Source organism: Pituophis catenifer, unplaced genomic scaffold (genome assembly GCF_029215685.1).
Source record: "Pituophis catenifer annectens isolate HBS135680 unplaced genomic scaffold, rPitCat1.0.hap2 SCAF_1, whole genome shotgun sequence".
NCBI classification, from domain to species: Eukaryota; Metazoa; Chordata; class Lepidosauria; order Squamata; family Colubridae; genus Pituophis; species Pituophis catenifer.
The window spans coordinates 257262469-257283246 of NW_027256881.1; the positions used below are offsets into that span (position 1 = coordinate 257262469).

Sequence of the window (20778 nt, forward strand, 5' to 3'; positions counted from 1 at the left end):
AGGCAAGACCATAAGTAAACTATATCAATATTTATTAGAACAAGATATGATTGAGGAACAGGTGAAAGCAACGATGATAATTTGGTGTAAATACTAATTTACACCAATATCGATTTGGACAATTGGCAAAATTTATGGGGAAAAATTTTAAAAATCACACTAGCAACTTCCTACAAGGAAAACCTCTATAAGATGTTCTATAGGTGGCACCTCCCCCCCACAAGATTAGCATGAATAAATAAGGGGAAATCCTCGATATGCTGGAAGTGTGGAGAGACCATTGGGAATTACTACCACATGTGGTGGGAATTCCCAAAGGCGCAAAAATTTTTGAATTTACTGAAGAATTTGCTGGAAAATTTTTTGTCAACAAATATAGAAGTCAAACCGGATTTTTTCTTACTGGGAATTATAGAAAGAAAATATAAGAAAGATACAAATTATTTATTATTGCATATACTCACAGTGGCACGAATAGCCTTCACTCAAAAATGGAAAGAGAAAGATATTTCAACTGAAGAGGAAATATTACTGAAAAATTTTAACTGCGCAGAAATGGACAGACTCACTTTGGAACTCAAGGATAAAAGCGAAACTAAGTACTACAAAATCTGGGAACAATTTTATGATTGGATAGATAACAAGAGGGTAGCCAAGACAAATGTATAGCGTTAGAACAAAAATATAGATGTTATTATAGATAAATGTATGTTTAAGAACTATATGTTTATATGAGTACTAATATTATTGTAAAGTGACAGAAGATGTTTGGATCTAGTGCTGTCATATCTATGTCCAATGTTTTTTTAATTTTGTATTATTAATAAAAGACTTTTAAAAAATTAAAAAAAAAGAAACTTCTTTTTGAACTAGTTGCCACCTGTTTGGTAATATTCCTTTTTGGGAATATTAGCTTCCTTTCAGTCCCTCAAGCCATCACTCCATTGAGAAGGTTCCTCTGACCTTTAGGCCAGGTGTGAATTGTGGAACAAATAAAATACTGCTTATGTGCAAATTCCAAATTAACCTAAAGAACCAGCCAGTTTCCATAATATGATCTTAAGCATTTTCAAAGATCACAGTATCATTTTGAAGTCCCAAATCTCATTGATAGATAACCAGAGGAACTCTGGAATGAATTTAAAAATGTCCTTCAACATGAATGTAAAAAGAAACTGCCAAAGATTAAGAAAGTAAGCAAATTGGATGTCAAAATAAACTGAACTTTGATGTTGGAGAAAACTCCTGAGAATATTACAGGTAGCCAAGAAAACAAATGGCTCATCAAACAAATCAATCCAAAGTTTTCATTCAAGACACAAATGACAGATTTAAATTACATACTTTGGATGTATTATGCAAAAATCTAGGTCTTTGAAGAAGGTTCTTAGTGCTGGGAAAGACAGGAGGAGGAGGAGAAGACCAGCAACATGGTGGATGAATTCAGTCACAGTTTGATGGCTGCACTGGTGGAAGACCTGAAGGATTTAGTTAGGAAGGGATTTCATGGATAAAATCTCTCTGTGGTCAGTAATTAGTTGTACACCTAGTCATTGGGAGTGGTCCTGAACATCAACTACAATATAGACATTTTAAACTATCTCTTCTTCCTGTTCCATCTAGATATTCACTCTTCTCCCACATACAAGTATTTTTATAAGGGGAGGGGGAACTTCTATGGTTATCAGTAACTTTCTTCCTTCCACTAAGTGGAAAACTATTGGCTTCCAGAACATCTCCCTCTTGTGCAGGGGTGAAATCTAAAATTTTTTGCTACCGGTTCTGTGGGCATGGCTTAATTAGTGGGCGGGGCTTGGTAAGGTGACTGGGTGGGCTTGGCCAAGTCAATGTCACTTCTTTGCCCTTTTTTAACCCACAAAACACAACACAACTGGCTCACCCACAATGTAAAAGCAGCTGTGCTAGACCCAAAATGGCCCCTGCAACAAGCAGGAACCTCACACAGCCACAAAAAGCCCAAAAAACCAACTTTCACACTTTACACACACAAAATTCCACTTACAGCTTTGTGAGATTTTGTGTGTTTGTGTAGATAGAGTGAAACACTACAGAAACACACTAAATCTCAGAAAGCTGCACAAATATTATTTTATTTTAATTTATTTTTATTTTTATATAAAAGCAGCTAAATTTAAAACTTCCTAAACTTTAAATGGCTAGGTCTAAAAAAATGGCTAGGTCTAAAAAAAACCCCAATTAACTATTTTTTTTAAAGCTCCCAAAAGGGAAAAAAACTTACCCGATAGAACAGGGGTCTCCAACCTTGGCAACTTTAAGACTTGTAGACTTCAACTCCCAGAATTCCTCAGCCAGCTTTGCTGGGAGTTGAAGTCCACAAGTCTTAAAGTTGCAGATAGAGCTGCTCACCGATGAGCTTGATTGCAGGCAGGGAGATTCAGTTGCTTGGTGATGCAATGGATTGCAGGTATTACAGCAAGCAAAGCAAGGCAGGCATGCGAAGGCAAGCAAGCTGGAGGCTGGGGGGCGGGGAGAAAAAAATAAACTTTTTTTCTTTTAAATGGGTCTGACAATCCAAGCTGAGTTGCCTGATTAGCAGGCAACTCAGCTGGGATCATCAGAGCTTGGCACGTCAGAGCCATTTAAAAGGAAAAAAAGGCTCTGATGATCACAGGGCTCAGCGGGGCATGGGGGGTGGGGGCAGGGATTTTTGCTACCAGTTCTCCGAACTGTCCGCCGCCATCGCTACCTACTCGCCTGAGCCGATCCAAACTGGGAGCATTTCACCCCTGCTCTTGTGCCACTGTATTTTAATAATGTACAATAGTATGTGAGAATGACTTTAGAACACAGGAAAATGTGCTCTAGGTTAGATCATCATGCAAAAGGAATCTCAGTCCAGAGAGGCAGAGGATGAGGAAAAGGTTACAGAAGGGACTCTCTTTAATTTCAGAAGAGCCAAAGGAAAGGAGGGGGAGCAAATACTTTTTGAGACTTTCAAGGCTGATGTTAGTTCTTTGAGGCAATCCAAATAAGAAGCACAACAATGATACTAGTTCTACCTTTATTGTAAAATTACATTAACAGAATCTTCCAACGTCTTTCTCCTATCTCCCAGGGTCATTCTCATGTATCATTACTCAGTGAGAGGGCCACCAGAATTTGGAGTGCAGTTTACAGGCAAAACTGGAAAAACTAGAAGGGACGCGGTGGCTCAGTGGCTAAGATGCTGAGCTTGTCAATCAAGAGATCGGCAGTTCAGCAGTTTGAATCCCTAGTGCCGCATAATGGGGTGAGCTCCTGTTACTTGTCCCAGTTTCTGCCAACCTAGCAGTTCAAAAGCACGCAAGAAATGCAAGTAGAAAAATAGGGACCACCTTTGGTGGGAAGTTAACAGCATTCTGTGCACCTTTGGCGTTTAGTCATGCTGGCCACATGACCACGGAGATGTCTTCGTACAGCTCTGGCTCTTCAGCTTTGAAACAGAGATGAGCACCACCCGCTAGAGTCGGGAATGACTAGCACATATGTGCAAGTCATTACCTTTACCTTACAGGCAAAAACTAGAAGCATATGGCTATCTTAAGACTACAGTTTTCTTTATTTACAGATTTATACACCATTGAGTATTCAGGACAACAAACCACATTAAAATGCAAAATATTAAAAACTAAATACTGCTAATTCTAAAAATCAATTAATAATTAAAAACCTGGCAAGTTTAAAAGATTGGCCTTTTTGTTTGTTTGCTTTTAATTTTTTGCCCTTGCCTCTTTTATATTAAGATTTTATTTTATGTCATGGCCTTATCCATTTTATACTGTAACCCTATCCGTAGCTTGACTGTAACCTTTTAGAAAAAGTTGAAGTGAGGTCCTTGGCACAACTGGTTTTACAGTGTATAGCCTGAAATTTAACACTTTAAAAGAAGATGTCAAGTGTGGCAGCATATGAAAATGTTCAAAAACAGTACATGGGGTTGCATGTAACCCAGTTATAAAATATATGTCTTATTTTCAATTTGTAATGTATCAGAAAGAGCATGCTGTCCAATACATATCCATATGGCTAGTAAGAAAGCATAGAAGTATGAAATATTGAAAATAGGCAACTATGGAAAACCATTTCAGATATCGACTACAAATCAGTTTCCCATGTAAACATAAAGTATATCCCAAAAAGAATTTATGTTATCAATTAGAAATTGTTAGGGAGGGTTTATTTAACAGAATACTTTGGGAAACTATTGTAATTTCAGATCTTGGGATCTTTCTCTTGTCAATTGAAAATTGCAAGTTATTTTTCTTTATAGTGTTGTGTGTTTATTAATTTTTTATGCGGCCGCCCATCTCTCCCACAAGGTGGCTCTGGGCTAGTAGATTCTAGTGTGCAATCACATTAATACCTTTCTCCCACTTTCAGCTTTAGAGTAGTACCCAAAAGACATGACACATTTTTCATGCAACTTTTAATTGTCCCAAGAGATTTTTGTATTTGCTTTACCAATCCCTTTTTACACAGCTTGACGGATTCCTATGGAGGCATTTGCAGGATTCAATACTTTCATCAAAATAATAAAAGTGAGTAGATCAGCTCTTTGTAATTCCTCTCTGAAACAAATTCAAAGGATTCTGAAAAGGAGAGTAGTTGAGAGTACTCACAAGTACTCCAGACATTTGGCCCTCATTAGGAGACTGCAAAATAATAATCTTCAGCTGGTTTAGAGCTCTGGGAGATGAAGGAACAACAATTCTGTTCAAATCGTGGTCAGTTCTTTAGATCAGGGGTCTCCAACCTTGGCAACTTTAAGACTTGTGGGCTTCAACTCCCACAGTTCCTCAGTCAGCAAAGCTAGCTGAGGAATTCTGGGAGTTGAAGTCCTCAAGTCTTAAAGCTGCCAAGGTTGGAGACCCCTACTTTAAATGGCCACTGGGTTTGCTTACTTCCTTTAGTAGTCACTTTTGAAATTGCTTGTTAATTGCTTTTCGGCTATTAAGTCTGAAAATACTGGGTGAGTTTCCTTCAATCCTTAGTGAGGGAAATGTTTAACTGAAGTTTATAAATTTTTTTTTTAAAAAAATTTAATAAACACCAGAAAGGTGATTAAAATGTTGATTTTTAAAATCCAGACAGATTTTAAATAAGATGTTGAAATTAATAATAAGAAATTCTTCCATGGGAAAATGCTGTTGTTTCAAATTTTTAGGGGAAAACATGATAGGATAAGACTTAGAAGGTTGTACACTAGAGAGAACCAGAAGGAACTAAATATTACAATTAAAGGGGAAGAACACTTAAATTTGATTACTAATGCAGAATGGAAAACAATATTTTAAGATTGGCCAAACTGAAAGATATTTGTGTAGAATGGTCCCAGAACTTAATTTTAAGAATATCTGCCTTTATAGATTCACTGTATTTAACAAATGTTATGGAAGAACAAATCTTCCTGACCAATACTGAGATTGATCTGAAAGTGGATGTTAAAGTGACAGATTACAAGAATGATCTGGAAAAAAAGATGCCACACTGGATATGTAAATGAAATTGGTTGATGTCTTGACAGTAGGGCTACACAAATAACAAACCAAGAGGGTGATTTTGATACCTTCCCTATAATTAAATTTACAAAAGAGAGTTGTTAAAGTTGTAAAGAATGAGAAAAGAAAAAAATGAAAAGAAACCAAGTCCTAGAACATTATTTGAAAGGATTAGAGAACAAGATTGTTAAAAGGAAAGGAATATAAAGGAATGATTGAGGTTTAAAAAATAGCTATGTATTTCTAGTAACCCTTGATGGACTTTTGCTGACCAGGGCTGAATGATGAGACTTTAATGGTTTGTTTATAAATAAGAGATGAAATATGGAAAGAAGAGATCATTGGTTATATTTTAAGAGAAAGTAATGTTAGTGAAATTATTTATACTTGTGATGAAGGGGGGAAAACATTTCTTTGTATATTTCTTTTATTTTTCTTTACTATATTCTTATTTTTTCCATCTTTTCTATTTTTGCATTTTTGCACTCCCACCCCCTTTTTTTTAACTTATACTGTTTATCTTGTTAATTGTAATTTCATTTAATACATTTACATGTGACCGTGTGGGTGTGGCCAACTCAACATCAACACGTCAATGGGTGCTTCACCTTAGCTGTTACAATGTAATAAGGGTTAACCAGAGAGGCAGTTTCTGTAAGCAGGGCAGTAAAGATTAGGCTAGAAATAAGACCAGAATGTTTCCTTCCTGCCTTCCTTACAGGATTAGCCCTGTAAAGTGGGAAAAAACAAAATAAGACAACAACTGGTTCTCCGAACTGCTTAGAAAGTTAACAACCGGTTCTCCCGAATAGGTGCGAACTGGCTGAATCCCACCCCTGTGTACAGTGGCATAATGCAGCTTGCATTGTATTGGTGCAAACACTGCTTTCAGTATTTCTTCCTCTTGACCCAGCTTCTCTTTCTTTTGGTGAGTATGAGAGGATTATTTTGAGGGAAAGCAGGGACATTCCTGTCTTTACTCTTTTACATATTCTAATCAGTCCAAATGGTGTTCTTCTGCAAAACCAGCTTCATAGTTTCATCCTCTGGAAAAAAAGGGCATCACTGGATATCTTACATAATGGACTGGGAAAACAGTTATAGAGGGGGGAAAACATTAAAGCTTTACATTGTAAGGCAACTTTCAAACAGCAAGGGAATAGGCAGTACAGTTTGTCAAAGATCAGCCGTAGGACACATACTAATCAATATTTCATTAGAAACACAGGGGAGTGAAATAGAAGCATGCTGCTGACATCTCCTGATTACATCAAGAGAGGAAACTCTAATACAGAAAAGAATTGGGATTCTGTGTGGGACAAACTGAATAACTAAATCATCTAGAAAAATCAGAAATGGAAATTGGCCATGTGGAATATGACATCAATGGGCCACAAGCTTTTTTTCCAGAACTTATTTTATAGAGCTAAATAAATGCAAGAAATTTAAATCTTAACTGTCCCTGCAGGAGAATGAAACTGTAATATAATGAAAGGGCTAAAATTTGACAATATTTGCACAGAAAAACAGCCATCTAAATTTGCCAGAAAAATCACAATGCCTCTAAATGTATGAGTGATAATGGTGAAATCTTTCTATTCAGGCTTCCCATTAGAATAGTCTCCATCTGATATTCATCTATCCCAGTGGTTCTCCACCTTTTCTTCACCAAAGACCTTCTTTAAATACCTTTTATGGCCATGGACTATGGCCTCAGACCAGCAAGGCTTAAGATTCAAATCATAACATTTCTTCAAGTCTTTGCACACCTCCTATGATAACATCATCACACCCCAGGGATCCACAGACCACAGATTGAGAACCACTATATTTAGGATTTTGCCTGATACTTTATTATTATATTGTTGTGGTTTAGATGAGCCACTTATATGAGAATAGTAGATAGCTGCATTTTGAAGAAGAAAAAAATGTCCCAGCTGCTATGGTTTGAAATTTGTTAAAAATTAGCCAGAGATTTTAAGGACTGAAAGAGGCTGGAAAAAGACTGAAAGCTATTTTCTATATATTTTGCTGATTTTGGAAGATTTGCAATTGAGTATTTATTTTAAAATGTCAGTAACTATCATGGGTGGGGGGGAACCAAGAACACAGGAACAAAAGAAGCTACATTATACCAAATCAAGTTAGTATTCCATCTAGCCAAATATTGTCAATACTGTCGGGTAGAGAGGTTCTTCTAGTGATCAACTGAAATTTTTCTAGCATTTCTTGGAATGTATGAATTTAGCCTGGGACATCTTGTATGTGAAGTATATGCTCTGTCATTGAATTACTATCATTCTTTAGAGATCCAAAACACCAGATGGCATTGGCCAACCTTATTTTATTTAGAAGACCATCACTGCAATTTCTGTATGTTTCTGGAGAACTGTTTTCAGAGTAATTCTTATAATGCTACTTGTTTCCACAATTATGTTATTGAGATAATGTTCTCCATTTTCAGCTCTTTTCCAACCATTAACAAGCAAAGAACCTTTAATCCCATGAAAAATGGGACAGCAAAACTGTGCTTGCTAAAAAAGGAATAAAAACGCTTTTCAGCTTTTGTACACAGATGCATGAACAGCTGGGCTTTTTAAAAGATCAAGACCTCTTTGATTTATGATTAATGATGGGTGACCAGATCCCCTGAGCTCCAGAATATCTAAAAGTAAATCACACTGCAAAAAAGGTTACCAAATGTCCTATAGATTGTAGATCAGGTCGCAAGCATAGTCATCTTGCTCATATGGATATGCAAACTTTGTAAAGTTTTAAAACTCTTAATTTTTTGAGGCCATAATTCAAAAAGTTTTAATATGTCTCCCTTTGCACTATTGGTTGGAAACCTAAGTTTTGACAGTGTCCTAAGCACATTTATTAAGAAGAATATTCTATTAATAACAGTGTAGTCTATCATGTAAATCTGTTCAAGCATACATTGTTATATTCTTTGATCAGGATGTCACAGTAGTATATGGGGGGGGGGGAATGTTAAAAAGTTATAATATTTATGTAGTTACTTACCAAGCACATCTAGATTATATTAAAGTAACCAAAATATCTTTACAATCACCAAGGCTTGTCACAACTTTTGAGCACCCCTAATGTTTGGAAATTGAAAGCTGAAAAATTTGACACGCCCTAAATTGGGGAAAATTTAATCTAAATGTATTTAATTTCATTTTACAATGTATATATTTCCCTTCAGAGTTTCTTCAGAGTGAAAAAGCATTATGGGGTTCTAAAATTGGAACTTAATTTTTTAAATTGTGTGTCTGATTATTTTTTTTTTAAAAAAAACTAAACAATTAAAATATATAACAGCGTAGTTAGCAGACACAGATTGCTTATAAAGCTCAGTTGTGGCATTTTTTTAAAAAAAAAATATCAATTTATTGATTGATTGATTGTATTTCTGGAATTTCAACACTGCAAAAGGCTTGGAAGATAAAACATCCTTGCCTGCCACTGGAAATATAATAAAATTGGAACTAGTTATGTCTCATTGAGAATGAAGTGGTACCAATGAGAGGAATAATTCCTAGCTGCCACTTGCTACAATCAACACAAGAAAGCACTTTTGGCAGGGTTCCTGAGGTCAATTTTAAAATATGGGATGAAACATTATTTCTGATCATGTAGAACCAACCCATAAAGGACTCTATAGTTTAATAGCCATGCAACTGAATGAATGGGTGAATCAATCAATCAATCTATCAATGATCATTAAAACTTGAAAAAGAGCTGGAAGCCAGTAAGATATCACATTAAAGTGGCACCATTTAGTCATTTTATCTGTTGTCAATTAATATCCTACTTTAACATGCTTTTTTTTTTTAAAAAAAAGGGGTGTGTGTGTGTATATAGTTTATGATTGTAAGATTTTTAATTTAATATACTCTGAGTTTAATGAAACATTTACATTATTTTTTTCTGAATTCCACTGTATATAACTACATATCACCATACAGAAGCTTCCTATGATCAAGTCCCAAACATGAATGAAGTGATGGACACTTCATGGGAAATATAGCAAGGAGTTAACAGCTTTATCTAATGCAGAATAACTTTATCTAATGCAGATCGGGAGATAAGGGTGGAAGAAGGCACTCAAGGACTGAAAATCAAAACCCAAGTGGAACACCTTACCTTCTTGGTAAAGGACAGGAGAGTAGGAGCCGATCTGAAGCTAAGATCATTCAACCTCATGTACTTGGAAAGGGGAACTAAAGAGAGATAAATCCTATGAATTCTTCCACTTCTATTTCAGCTACAAAACCACCTTCAAAAATACTTTGTCCATCCTCATCATGGTTTGGAAGTACGGTAGAATGAAAAGATTGTGCAAAATTCAATTCTAAATTTTAGAAAATAAAATTATGTAGCATGCTTACATTTCACACCTTTTTCTACACTTCCAGCTTTAATTTTAATCTGTGCTTAGCAGCAGACACAGAACATTTAAAACAGGGCTGTCAAACTCCCAGCCCACATGCCAGATGCATCAAGTGCTGGCCACGCTCACACCCGGTTTAGCAAAGGGGGAAAATATCCCGATATGTGATGCTGCTGTGACAACGGGAGTTTGATACCCCTGATTTAAACATGCTCCTAGTCTCTACATCACTGCAGCCACCATTGTATCAGCAGCAGCAGCAGCAAACAGCAGAAAAATACAGGAAAGAGAACAGGAAAAAGGTTTGAAATCTAGCATAAGAAACCTTACTATCTATCTCTTCTCCATATCTTGTCCCAAATCTCATCCATTTTCTCAGGAGAATGGAAGGAGACTTATTAGCATGAGATGAATGCTGGGATAATCAGTGATACTATTTGGAGAATCCCAAACAATGTGTCTTATCATACTGAAGAAGAAAATTGATTTACATTATCCTCTAAAGGGAGAGAGGTGGCATCAGTCCATTACACAAGTTACACTTTGAGGAAGGCTGTATTAATGCTGTGGTAGCCATCCCAATGTTGAAACAGCTGCCTTGAAAGGCTGTCTCAGAGTTGCATGGCTGCAGCTAAACATGCCCAGGTGGAGTTAGCCTACTAGTTCCTTTAAAAAAAAAGTTTCCTATAGAAAACTGCTTGCAAAATAATGGCAACCTACCATGGCTTAAGTTTAATGCATCATTTATAGGCACTCACTTTTCATCTAGTGAAAAGAGTGACAGGGCAATGACAATGCAAGACTAAATAGCAGAGAAGTGGGCACTTAAATCTTTAATGAATGCAGAGATTAGAGCCAGGTGTTAATTCCAGGAAGAGCCTTTACCAGAGAGTTTGCAGGTGGGAAGGACAATTCCTTCTGTTTTATGCCAAAAAGGTATGAATTTAGCTATTCAAAAACTTTTAAAATATTTAACTGCCAATTAAAATGCTGATTTCAGCTTCTTACCAGAATAATAAAACTAATTAAATGGCTTAATAATTATCCCTCCACTGAGATCCATGAGCTGTTTGGAATTTTTTTTTTTTTAAAAAAGTCTTTTCTGCCAACTCTCATCTAAATTCTATGGTTGCAAAGTCAACTGAGTTGAGTTGTGGGAGTGGGATGCAGAAAATGCAGTTAGGCCTGAAGGCCAGGTCCTTGTGAAAATGTCCTTTTCTTGCCATTGCTGAGAACTTAATTGGATATTACCATCAATAGGATATTAATGGTAGAAATGCACCCAACTGTGGCAAGAAAGAAATAAACCAATTTTATTGCAATGGAGAAATTATCATTAAGTTACTTAGAAAATGAACCCCATTACTTTGTGCTTGCTAACAGCCGTGTGATGAGTTAGTTCAAAACTTTTCCTACTCTTCTCAGCTCATCAGAGCAGTATGCATTGGCCTGAATTCACAAAGCATACCTTTCAAATGTTACCATCTCCTATTTCTATGTTGTTTCACAGCTGTTTCATGTCTTGTTAGGCATGAATCTCTTCATATTTAATAATGGGATTGCTTAACTTTCTCCATGGTTCCCTGTCACTCGTTCAAGGGGCATAATGTAACTTCCACTTATCTATACCACAAAGCTTTTATCCTGTAGAAATCTTGCAGCAAAATAGATCTAATTTTGCTTCAGATCTAATCTGAATGTGCTTGGAAAGTTCCAATTTTTGTTTATCTATCCCCCATGTTGGCGAACCTATGGAACACATGCCAGAAGTGGCACACAGAACCATCCCATGCGGGAGGTGTGGCCTCGCTGGTTCCTCTTTCGCGTTCCTGTGCACACACAGTCAGCTGGCCTTTGCGTGCGTGGAAGCACCAAAACCCGGAAGAGCAGCGTTCCATTGTGCATGTATGCGCCAGCACCCGACCTTTTGGGTTTCTTCTGGACAGCTGTTCATCGGACACGCCTCCACACCAAAAACCGGAGATTCAGGTGCCGGCATGCACATGCGCGACAGAATGCTGCTCTTCCGGGTTTCGGCGCTCCCACATGCATGAAAGCCAGTGAGGCTGCAGGGTCCAGGCAGGATGGTTTTGTGTGCCATTTCCAGCACCCAGGTCAGCACACGATGATGTGAAAGGTTAGCCATCACTGATCTATCCCCTCAGCTAGAGGAGCCCTTCCTCCCTCCCCCCCACTTTCTGGGGCACTTCTATAGGAAGGTAGAATTTAAGAGCCATGCCCATTTTGAAAAAAAACCCAAAGTGGAATAAAACAAGGGCTGCACCACTGGTTTTGGCTTAAGCACCACAGCTGGACTTCAGAGATAGCAACCTTAAGCCCCAGGTGAACAATATAGCCATATTTTGTGAGACCCTTGGTGGCTTGGTCTAATTTGCAAACAAGCCATTCATATTGCTACCAAGAATGAAGTACCCCTTCCCCAGCACCCTAAGTATGGTAGGGGAAAGTGTTGTAAAAAGAAAGGGAAAGAAAGAGAAAGAATAATGCTGTGGTTTGGTTGCCCATTTGATCTTGCCTCTACTGTAGCTCATCAATCAATTGAGGGCCACCTATCATGTCCGAAAAACAGTAGGACCCTGAATACTAGTCTCCTTAGGAAAACAAAAGTAGCTCCTCTGTTTTACTTAGAGGGCAGGTCTCTCTTAGAAGGATCCAAGCCAGATTTAAAGAAAATATGGGAAACAGAGAATAATATTTGCAGTTCAGGGTTGAACAATGCAGTCCTTAGTAATTTCTGAACTTGGTTGTTTGCTTGCAGAAGTTTTATTACTCAACTAGGTAACATCATCAGTGTAAGGCAATCATTTGCAGGTAAACAACTAAGCTCAGAGATCAGCAAGACTCCACAAGTATAAGAAAGTCTCAATTGGCCATGGCCAATCTAAAAGCATTCCTAAAGCATTAGGAAAAGACACCAACATCTCCTGGCCTCAGTTCTTTTCGCAATGACAAAAGTTAGCCAGTTTGGTCTAATAGTTAAGATACCAGTCTAGAAACCAGGAGACTGTGAGTTTTAGTCCTTGGACACGAAAACCTGCTGGGTGGCTTTGGGCCATTCGCTCTCACTCACCTCAACTCATCTTACAGGGATGTTATTGTAGGGGAAAATAGGAGGACAAAGGAGTAGTAGATTTGTTTGCCACCTTGAGTTATTTATAAAAATAATAAAGTCATAATAAAAAAATCTTTTTAAAAAAACCAGTAGATTTTAATTTTATACATTATTATTCCTTTACTTTCCTTTGTACATGGATTTCTATGTTACATACTCCATAGACTGAATAAAACTTATTCTACATTGTTTGAAAGTGACAGATATGCACCTATCAATTAGCATACAAAATAATGCAAATTGCTTTTCTTTTTTCTTCTTTTTTTGTGATGTGTTTCTTGACGTGACACATGTATAATGCCGTTTTCTCCCCAGCCACATTTGTTTGGCAAATCTAAACACTGCAAAGGAAATTTTAGCATCACATTAAGTAACTTTCAGTAATGGGCTGGTATTATTTATTCTATAATCCTAAAGAAATCTCTTGAGTAGCTTTCCTACTGAATCCAAGCCTGAATGCACAGTGCTCAGAAGGCATTCTTCACCCTAATTACCAATATTAATGTTTTTTCAATATTTTCCTAACTTTAGAAAAGGAAAGTGGAAAAAAGGAACTTATTATCATTTCTTTATATAAACCTATCATGAACACAAAGCCAGGCTTCTGTCAAAAATTACAGCTGAGGTTGCCTTTGATGTTAAATGATAGGCAGAATAATTTGTCTTCTTCTGATGTCATTAAGATCAGCAATTTATCATCTACCACCAAACCTCCATATCTGTGATTGTGGCCTATGGCAACTATTGTAGTCAAATGTGGGAAACCAAATTCATGATTGCTTAATATTACTAATATAGGACACTACATTTCAAAAAGCAGGAAGGGGGTGAGAATAAGATTATCTGAGGTTTGGAACATAAAATTTATTAATTGCATGTCTAATATGCTCAGAATGCATTTATATTTTGTCCTACCTGGAAAAAGAAATTATGAATAGGAGACAATGAAATTATTTCTGCTATGTGCTCCTCTAGTGGCTCTCCAGAAATAGTCAGTGATATATATTTTCTAAAGTGGTTAAGAACATGTCACAGAATTGTTTATAATGATAAATCTGTAAGAATAATAATCTTTTTCCAATCTTCCCAACTCCACATTATTAACTGTGGATAATATTGCTATCATCAACAACACATCTATTTTTCACAAAACAGATATGGTGAAAATTTCAGCAAACATTACATGCTCTGCCTTGCTACCACAATTTGTGAAATGCTGAAATGATCCAGATTTGTCAAAAACATCACAGGCATAATAACAGTTACAGTGATATATTTTATAGGATCGTTATCTGGTGGACTGACTGCATTTTCACTGTGCAAAAAAGAAGAGAGACAAAAAGGAATTTTATTTTATTCCTGATAGTCTTCATGTGATTGAGTTAATCATTAGTGGTTTTTATCAGCCTCAGGCAATATTAAAATATAGCAGAAAATATTGGGTGTTTGTAGGAAGGGGACATTAAGGAAACCACAATGATAAAAGGGGAGTCAACACCCCTTTTATATATATGTGACTAGATTAAAACTTCCACTAACAGAAATGTTATTTCCAGTATTGCACTCCACCAAGAAATAACAAGAGAGGAAACAGGTCACGTACAATTTATAGCAAAATGAAAATGATAGGTAATTTTACACAGACTGCAGACTATCCCATTGGACTCAAGTATGAAGCTTGGATTTAAAAAAATCTGAAGGGCAGTCAAAAGATGAAAAGGTCATTCTGATTGAACCGAGAGATATGCTTTGTTAATCATATTTTTTTTAAATGTTACTTCAGGAAAAGTAAAGAAGAACATTAACTGAATCTATAAAATTGCTGGGTATTTGGGCATGATAAGTAGATTTCTGGAGAAACCTTTGGCCAATCAGCTTTATTATTACTTGGTTATATTCTAATTAAATCAAAATTGTATTTTTCCAGCTAATGGGCCAAACAAGATTAAGTCAAGAATTTATTTATTTTTTGCTTCTTCCATAGTGACATCATCATTCCAGGATATCTTTTTTTGCTTTCTATTGGCTAAATCCAGTCAAAATGTGGTCCAGCCATTTTTACTTTTATTTCTAGTTCTGTAACTACAGTCTATTAAGACAGATTTTCAGATTCTCATTTAACCAGCTACACTATTTTGACAGGCCCACATTCTTAGCCGATCAAAATGAATATCCCAGAATCTCAATACTCTGTTTTTCCTTCACAAGTTGGTCAGAAAAAAGTGATTCATAAAAATATTTCATTTGAGGAAAATTTGATGCTCCCAGTGAGATACGGTCAAGACTACTGTTTTTTTTTCTTCTAGATAGGGCTGTAACTTATTCCTATTCCAAAAGGTCTCACACCTCACCTCTCACCCTTTATTCTGATTAAACAGAATAAAATAGAAAGTTTCTCAAGGAATATGCTATAAAGCAAAGGCAAGTGATTAGCAGTGAAGTCTCAGCCAATGTAGTACAGAAAAATGAATGGCTGAGATTTGTGGTACTACAGGTAGTAGAGAAATTCCTTGATGAACCCATCTATCTCTGCTTTCTAGCTCTTTTCTAAAACACTCAGAAGAAACTTTTTGAGGAGAAAAAATAATCTTTGAATCCTATCTTTTACCTGCAGGGGAAATTTTTATCTCCAGTTGGGAGCCTAACCCACAGTTCCTGCTAAATTAACAGGCATAATGAGTTAATTAATAATCCATTAATTATAACTAATCTTAATTAACAAGTATTCATTATAATTAAGAATTAATTCATTAAGAATAATACAAGGAAGAATATAAATCAGGTAGAAAGAGAAGAAGGAATGAACAGTAGAAAATAATGTATCCATATTTCCTTTCTGGGAGGATTCCTTTCTACATTTCAACAATGATGTTGAAAATAGGCCCATCCCCTATTTTTATTTTTACAAAAAAAAAGTCTTTCTAAAGCAAATTCTACTCCCTATTCTTAATGAAACTAGACAGACCAAAAGGCTATTAACACCAGAGTCACAGAGCTAACACTGATTTGAGAAGTTAATTTCTTTGCATTTTATCTTTTTCTTTGTATTTTGAATATAATTACTAATTTCCATCTAGCTAAAATGATTAGAATCTTCCTGTATTTCTGATACTTCCCAAAGGAGTAATATGAATACTTTGATCCTACTGTAGGTGTTTTATGTCTGTCAACAAAGACTTGTTTAATGGAAGAGATGGTAATATGTGGCTTCAATTCACCCAAATATACTTTTGGTCTTTAAGGATTAATTAGTGATCATACTATATATTAAGAGATTATCCATGAATCAAGTTCTTGCCTCTAACTGGTAATATTAAGATCAAGAATTAATACTACATTCTTTAATGCTTTATTTGCAACTTCAGTTAAGTACATATTGTTTTTAGTCAGCGACTAACATCCTAAATATTAATTTGATCAAAGCTTTGTGAGAACAGCTGGTTAGCAGTATCACTGTACTGTAATGATTCAATTTTCTACTTCCTGCATCCTAAATTCACTAGAAGTGAGACATACAGAGTATCCTTGCTTACTCTGTCCAGAAGGAAATCATTTTTGCTGCTATGCAAAATCTTTTTGGGGGTTTTGCTTAGATTTGGCATCATTAGGAAACCTAGAACAGTATTACAATTGTTTTCTGAGAAATCTCTAAGATTTGTAAGAGTAGTCATATCTGAGTTCATTAAGTACAGATCTTATGTATTTACTGGGAAGCAAGCCACCCTGAAATAATTCAGACTTACTCTCCAAAAGATGATAGCTGGATATCTCCTGCAGAGATTTTGTTAATCTCACCAAGATCAAATGAGAGTTGCTAGTCTAGACATTGGAACGTACAGAAAAAAACATAATGGTGTCAAGAAAAATAATGGTCAACAAATATTTGAACTGGACTTGGAATTGCTGAATACCAAGGACAACCTCCAAATTCTTTGTTTGACAAAATAGTTAAGGCTGCAAAATGTAGCTCTACATGGGGCTACCCTCGAAAAGTGTTTGGAGACTACAGTTGGTCCAGAATGCAGCTGCGCGAATTATAGTGGGTACACCTAGATACACCCACATTACACCAATTCTCCGCGAGCTGCACTGGCTCCCTCTCGGTCTCTGGGCGCAATTCAAGGTGTTGGTTATTACCTTTAAAGCCCTACATGGCTCAGGGCCAGGCTATCTTCGAGACCGCCTTCTACCACATAGCTCCCAGCGACCGTTAAGATCCCACAGAGTCGGTCTCCTCCGGGTCCTGTCAGCTAAACAATGTTGGCTGGCGGGCCTGCGAGGGAGGGCCTTCTCTATGGCTGCCCCGGCTCTCTGGAACCAATTACCTCCTGAAGACCAGACCACCCCCACCCTATTGGTTTTCCGGAAAGCGGTGAAGACCTGGCTCTTCCAACAGGCCTGAGCTGTTGATCTCGTTATAATGATCTTGTGACAAATTGGAGTGTATGTGTTTTAACGTTTTAATGTTTTAATGTTTTAATGTCTTCTTTTTAACTTTTGTATGGGATATTGTTGCATTGTTTTATTCTCTGTTGTAAGCCTCCCCGAGTCCCTTGGGAGTTGGGCAGCATAGAAATGTGACAAAATAATAATAAATAAATAATAAAGTATACCTTACTTGGGCTCAAAAATCCCACTAATTTCAGTGGGAAGGATTTCAAAGCAAACAGGCAAAAGATAGTATTACAAATGTAAGAATACAACATCTTGTTGAATTCTATAGCCTACTTACAGTTCTTTTCTCATATTAATCTGACTTGATTAAAGCTATAGCATTTATTTCATTGTTACAGTGACAATTTAAGATATGGGGAATGTGTATAAAGAAAGGTATGGCTCCTGTTTCCAGCCAGTTCATATTTCTAAATCAATAGTTCAAAAGACTGTTCCTCACCTGGAAAGTACCAGCATGGTCTTCCTCTTTGTCTCCTTCTTTGCCTTCTTTCAAAGCAATCAATGTGAATCCACGAAAATAGGCTGGTGTAGCTGCAGATAGTGTTACTGCAAGAGGAAAGGAAGAAAAATACCACATTTGAAATCCATAAAGTTGTTTCCTTTTTTAAAAAAACAAAAAACAAAAACAAATCTTGGCTATTGATCATTCCAGAATCTGATGCCTTCAAATATGGAGTCTTCAATGGATTCTTCTAAAATTGAAAGAGGAAGCTGTGCCAGCAGAGAATACAGTAGTTTTAGGGGTGGGCTTCAAAAATTTCAGCAACGGATTCTCTGCCTGGTTCCTGGGTGGGCGTGGCCATGGTGGGCGTGGCCTAGTTGGCCTCTTGCACCAGGGCGGGGGGGGGCATTTTCACCTTCCCCAGCAGTGGTGGGTTGCTCCTGGTTCGCACCGGTTCGCAAGAACCGGTAGTAAAAATTTGTAGTAGTTCGGAGAACCGGTAATAGCATTGGCTGGCCACGCCCCCAAACCGGTCCCCGGCCCAGTCACCACTCATTTACCCCACCCACCTCATCAGAGGTTTTTTTTTTTTTAACTTTTAAAAGCATTTTTTCTGCAACCTCTTTGGCCGAAGAGGTTGTAGGAAAAAAATGCCTTTAAAAGCCTCTGGTGATCCCAGCTGAGTTGCCTGATCGCCAGAGGCTTCTAAAAGCATTTTTTTTCTGCAACCTCTTAAGGTTGTAGAAAAAATGGTTTTAAAAGTAAAAAAAAAAAAAGTTGGCCACGCCCACACAGTCACATTACCCCCCCACACACCAAGCCACACCCACAAAATAAGCCACACTCACAGAACCGGTAGTAAAAAATTTTAGAATCCACCCCTGTTCCCCAGGCTCTGAAGACTTTCCTTGAGCCTCTGAGAGGGCGAAATAGGCCCATTTCCAGCCTTCTGGAACTTCTGGGAAGCCCATTTTCCCTCCTCCCTGAGCCTTTGTGTGGGCCCTGCATTTACCTCACATTCAAAATGGGCCATGTGGAGAGTCCTGGGAGGGGCATGGGTGGGTGGGGTGGAAAGGGCCAGCCAGGGGTGGGATTTGGAGGTTCTCTGAACCGGCCATAACATTAGCTATGGGTTCTCCTGAACCTGGGTGAACCTGTAGCAAGCCACCCCGGGTAGTTTTAGTCTAAATAGAAGATGTTATGTTGAACTCTTTGCAAATATTGTAGTCCTGGAAAATATTTCATGTTGTCTCTTTTTTATAAACTGAAAAAAAGAATAATAATAGTATGTGTGGCAGAAAACAAGCCTCATCTTTTAAAGGGAATATCTTTATTCCCTATATATAAATTGAACACATTCCTGCTTTCCCAACTGGATTTCCCTTCAAAGATGCTCCCCGAATTCTCCTAAGTAAATTTGATGAGATGCAAGGAAGAACTGAACATTGTTTAATTAATAGTACTACTTCTGATAACAGATATTTGAGTGCACCCCTTTTCATGCAAGGACATTTCATATGCCACATGTTACTAAGATTGCTTCCATCGATATATTTTGAAACGTGTCTAACATTCTTCCTCACTAAGGCCTGGTTACTCTCTAGTGGAAAATATACCGAAGTAGGAAGTGAACAGAAATATGGTGAACATTTAAGCTTTTTTACGAGAGCACTCAGGCTGTTATCCACAAAATCAATGCCAAGAAACAGAAGGCATTAGGGATGAGCAGGACTTCAGATTTGATCTCAAAAAGTTTTCTTGGAGCCCATGGAAAAAAGGAAGAAAGTAGTATCTGTTTCTGCAACAGCCATAATGATGATAGGTGCTACAGTCTACACTCAATGGTACTTTTGGGAGACTAAGTCTAAATAGATGAGATAGAATGTTTGTACAAAGATTGAGAAAAGTTTCACTGAGAATCCAATGCCACTTTTCCCATTTTAACCAAGGTACCCAGAGGTAAGCCTCATTACAGGTAAGTTCAACAGAAGCATTTCCCAGGAAAAAAGAGCATAAAACTATAATCTCAGTGGCATTCTCTGCCACATACTTTACCACTCAGTGCTTATTGAAAGTAAACATTCTCTTAATTGCCTTGTACTTCCTGCTGCCAGCAGTTCTGGCAGCTGAAGAAATAGGCTGCCACCTTCAAGCACTTATGCTGAATTAAAATTAGTCTACATGAATCACCTAACCAAATATGAATAAAGATATCACAGAATACAAAAGCGAAATGCATTTTGTTAGAATTAACTTCTGATTTTAGTTATGAAAAGGCACCAACAATTCACTTGCACCATTACCATTTTCTCAAAGAATGCTCAGTTCACATCACACTGTGACACAGTGTGGCTTGTTTGGTTTTGGCTTAGCATGTTCTACAAATCTATCAAATTTGCCCTAATATATTGGATAAAAACTATTGAATCTGTAATTTTAAAAGAACCGTGATTTATACACTCACCCATAGCCAAATAAGAAATTGAACCTGAATGTATTCAGGTCTAATCCAACATTACAACTATTACACCTCAAAGACCCCAACCACAATAGCTCTAACCCATTCAATGACAATCCAAGGTGCTAAAGTTCACAATCTTATCTTCTCCTTCTTTAAGACTTTACAATATTGCCCAAAGTACAAGAAGTTTCATATATTAATAATAGTCAAGGACTCCTGTCTGAAGGTTGAGAATTCTGCTTTGCTTAGCATTGCACTAATTTGGGAATTAACCGTCCTGGGAATGCAGCATTAGATATGTCCTAGATCATGGTGTCAAATTCGCTGCATCACTATGGCGTCATGTGATGTTTCATGACGTTTTCCCCG

General features: G+C 37.1%; 1 protein-coding gene across 1 annotated transcript in view; it reads right to left on the minus strand.

The window, feature by feature from the left end:
* SPON1 (spondin 1) overlaps positions 1-20778 on the minus strand; it is a 342309-nt gene that overhangs the window by 308830 nt on the left and 12701 nt on the right. Inside the window, exon 2 of the mRNA XM_070957497.1 lies at positions 17946-18052. Within this exon, the coding sequence (XP_070813598.1) occupies positions 17946-18052 (107 nt within the window). The remainder of the gene's footprint in view (positions 1-17945; positions 18053-20778) is intronic.